Here is a 3,557-nt window from a genome sequence, read left to right as displayed (position 1 = left end):
TAAAATGAAAATTTTGGTCAATACATATCTTCATTTCTACACACGCACATACCATATAACTATAGTTATTATCTCTCTATGATGGTGTGTGTATATATATATATATATGTATGTATGTATAGCCACATGGTTGGGGTTCAGTACCATTGTGTAGTTTGTTAAAATGTTTTCTACTATATCCCTGGGGCAACCAATATAAGTGAATCAGAGAGAAACTTGCAGAAACTCATCATACACATTTTGACAGCTACAAAAGGTAATTTGTTGTCTGACTACATGTTATTTCACTCGTGCCCGCAGCATGTGTAAGGACTTTCAAGCGAGATTGTTGCCAGTGCCCCTGGACTGGCTCTTGTGCGGGTGGCACATAAAATACACCATTTTGAGCGTGGCTGTTGCCAGTACAGCCTGACTGGCCTTCATGCCGGTGGCATGTAAAAGCACCCACTACACTCTCGGAGTGGTTGGCGTTAGGAAGGGCATCCAGCTGTAGAATCTCTGCTACATCAGATTGGAGCCTGGTGTAGCCATCTGGTTTCACCAGTCCTCAGTCAAATCGTCCAACCCATTCTAGCATGGAAAGCGGACGTTAAACGACGATGATGATACAAACAGACGTTTTTATAAAAAATGCAAATATTTAAATTCTAGTTAGTGTTACTGTGACTAGCAAATATTTAAGTCATAGTGATATAATGAATCACTGCCAGCAGTATTCAAAAATTCTTATACCTGCTTTTGTGAAAAGTATAATATTCAAATAAGTCTTCAATACATATATATACAAAAAAAAAAACCAACTGAAAATATTGACTTAATATGACTCACTGATTTAAAACAATAATTGTAGAAAGAAAATTGAATACAAAAAAAAGAAAAGAATACAAGGTAGACATTATAAGAATAAATGTTCCTTTAAGTTTTTATTAATCTTTATTTAAAAAAAAGTTTTGTGCATAATGGTATATTCTATTATGTGTGCATTGATACATTGATACATGCACACACACATCTATACAGACTCAAACTTACACACTTTATACATACATATATATATATATATATATATGTGTGTGTGTGTGTGTGTGTGTGTGTGTATGTGCATGCGTGTGTGTTTGCTAGTGTTGTGGGCACAGAACTCATAATGGAAGGCAACATGGAAGCCAGTTTTCTAATTAAACATTTTGCGTACCATATCATTTCAGATATATCATGGAAAAAATTAAATTTCCATACAAGAACAAATGTTGTCAACAGTGTAAAATGTGCTTCCACTGGTAGTAGTGTGAGCTCTCTCTCTCTCTCTCTCTCTCTCTCTCTCTCTCTATATATATTTATATATATATATACACACACACACATGTATATAGATAGGTAGGTAGATAGATATGCAAATATGAGCAGTAAATTTGGAAGCAAGTTAGACAAAACCAATTTATGTACACATACACAATATATAATAACATTCAGAAATGGGAAGTGGCTGAAATCTTATTTATGGAATTAAGATTTCAAGAATTAAAAATAATTGGATGGTTTTATATATATATATATATATATATATATATATATATGTGTGTTTTTTTTTTCTTTTTCAGTCACAATTTAATCTATTTTCTTTGATATCACTTCAACTGGTTGGGACTTTCCATTTCTCGACATCTTCTCGGCGGGCATCAGGGACAAGTTGATTTCGCATACCTCCTAGAACATTAGAAGTAGCTTCAGAAGCTAAGATAATTGGTTGCACCATCGTTGGTGGTATCTGTCTAATGACACCACCAACAGCACCAGTCATTCCTTTATGTTCATGTTCTTCTGTGGCAGCACGGACAATACTTTCAGCTGTTTCAGAAAATCCCTGATAAAAAAATCAAGATTAATTTATTAGCAATAAGTAATCAATCAATCAATAATAATAATAATTCCTTTTATTATAAGCACAAGGCCTGAAATATTTGGGGAGGGAGCTAGTCAATTATACCAACTCCAATATTCAACTGGTACTTGGATGAAAGGCAAAGTCGATCTCAGCAGAATTTGAACACAAGGCGGTGAACTGGCAGAAACGTTAGCATGCTGGGCGAAATGCTTAGCGGAATTTCGTCTGCCACTACGTTCTGAGTTCAAATTCCGCCGAGGTTGACTTTGCCTTTCATCCTTTCGGGGTCGATAAATTAAGTACCAGTTACGCACAGGGGTCGATGTAATCGACTTAATCCCTTGTTTGTCCTCTCTATGTTTAGCCCCTTGTGGGCAGTAAAGAAATAAGAATTTGAGCACAGAACATAAAGACAGACGAAATGGCATCGTTATCATAATAATAATGATGATGGTTTCAAATTTTGGCACAAGGCCAGCAATTTTAGGGGTGGGGTGGGGATAAATCAATTACATTGACCTCAGTGTTCAACTGGTACATATTTTATTGACCATGAAAGGTGAAGCCGACAAAATTTTGGTACAAGGCCAGCAATTTTAGAGGGTGGGGTTGAGGAGTAAGTCAGTTACATTGACCCCAGTGCTTAACTGGAACTTAGTATAACGATAATAATAATGGTTTCAAATTTTGGCACAAAGCTGGGTAATAATAACACTGATTATAAGTGCTACCAGTTCAAATATATTTGAGACATATTTGTACCAGTAAGAAGACTTTCACTGCAGTTTGTCATAAAGAAATATGCTTGCTGAAGATAAAAAGGTGAAAACACACCATGGTTAGTTTGAAGTGCCCTAGGCAGACAAATCACAAATCACTTCAGGTGTACGAAAGATGAGTTCAGGAACTGGGCCTTGCAATTGTGAGACAAATACACTAACCACTAAACTGGTAATAAGTTTAAATTTACATCAATCACTGTTTCATGTATATAATTCGTATTTAGCTACAGGCAGGCAATTAAATAGCATAATGAGTTAAAGTATTAATGTTCACTTTTTCATGTTTGCATGGACCAGACAGAATTTATTGATAAAAATTTTCTATAGCTGATGCTCTTCCTGTTACAAACTCTCACCTGTTTCCAAGCAGGGTAATATTTTGCTTGGCCAGACATGGATGATTGGAACCAAATGATGCCGGCTTATAACCATAATGTGGTTTCAAGACAAGGACACACATACACATCATGTCTCACAGCCCAATGCATGCAACCCCCCCACACAAACACACAATGGACTTCTTTCCGCTTTTCCTCAACCAAATCAGCTCACAAGGCTTTGGCTAGCTTATGAGTATGGACACACTTGCCCATGTTACTGTGCAATGGGAATGAACCTGAAACAAAGTCAGGAACCAAAAGGGGCAATAATTTCATGTGTGGGACTTAACAAACTTAAATATAATACATTGAGGTCCTTTCCCATGAGAAAATTTCTTCTGTTTGTGAGGTCATCAAACCCAAGGGAACAATGACCTCACTTTAAAACCACCAAGTTCTGTTTTTCCAGTTTGTTGAACCAAATCCATCCATCCATCTCTCTCTCTCTCTCTCTCTCTCTCTCTCTCTCTCTCTCTATATATATATATATATATATATATATATATATATATG

General features: G+C 36.1%; 1 protein-coding gene across 1 annotated transcript in view; it reads right to left on the bottom strand.

The window, feature by feature from the left end:
• Window positions 1–891: 891 nt before the first annotated feature.
• The window catches only part of LOC106870186 (autophagy-related protein 2 homolog B), a 161,036-nt gene continuing 158,370 nt past the window's right edge, over window positions 892–3,557 (bottom strand). The window contains exon 43 of the mRNA XM_014916188.2: window positions 892–1,861. Coding sequence (XP_014771674.1) covers window positions 1,631–1,861 — 231 coding nt within the window. The 3' untranslated portion in view covers window positions 892–1,630. The remainder of the gene's footprint in view (window positions 1,862–3,557) is intronic.

Source organism: Octopus bimaculoides, chromosome 3 (assembly GCF_001194135.2).
Source record: "Octopus bimaculoides isolate UCB-OBI-ISO-001 chromosome 3, ASM119413v2, whole genome shotgun sequence".
Classification (NCBI taxonomy): domain Eukaryota; kingdom Metazoa; phylum Mollusca; class Cephalopoda; order Octopoda; family Octopodidae; genus Octopus; species Octopus bimaculoides.
The sequence above is the reverse complement of the archived record's forward strand: the minus strand, read 5'-3'. Positions and strand labels throughout refer to the sequence as shown.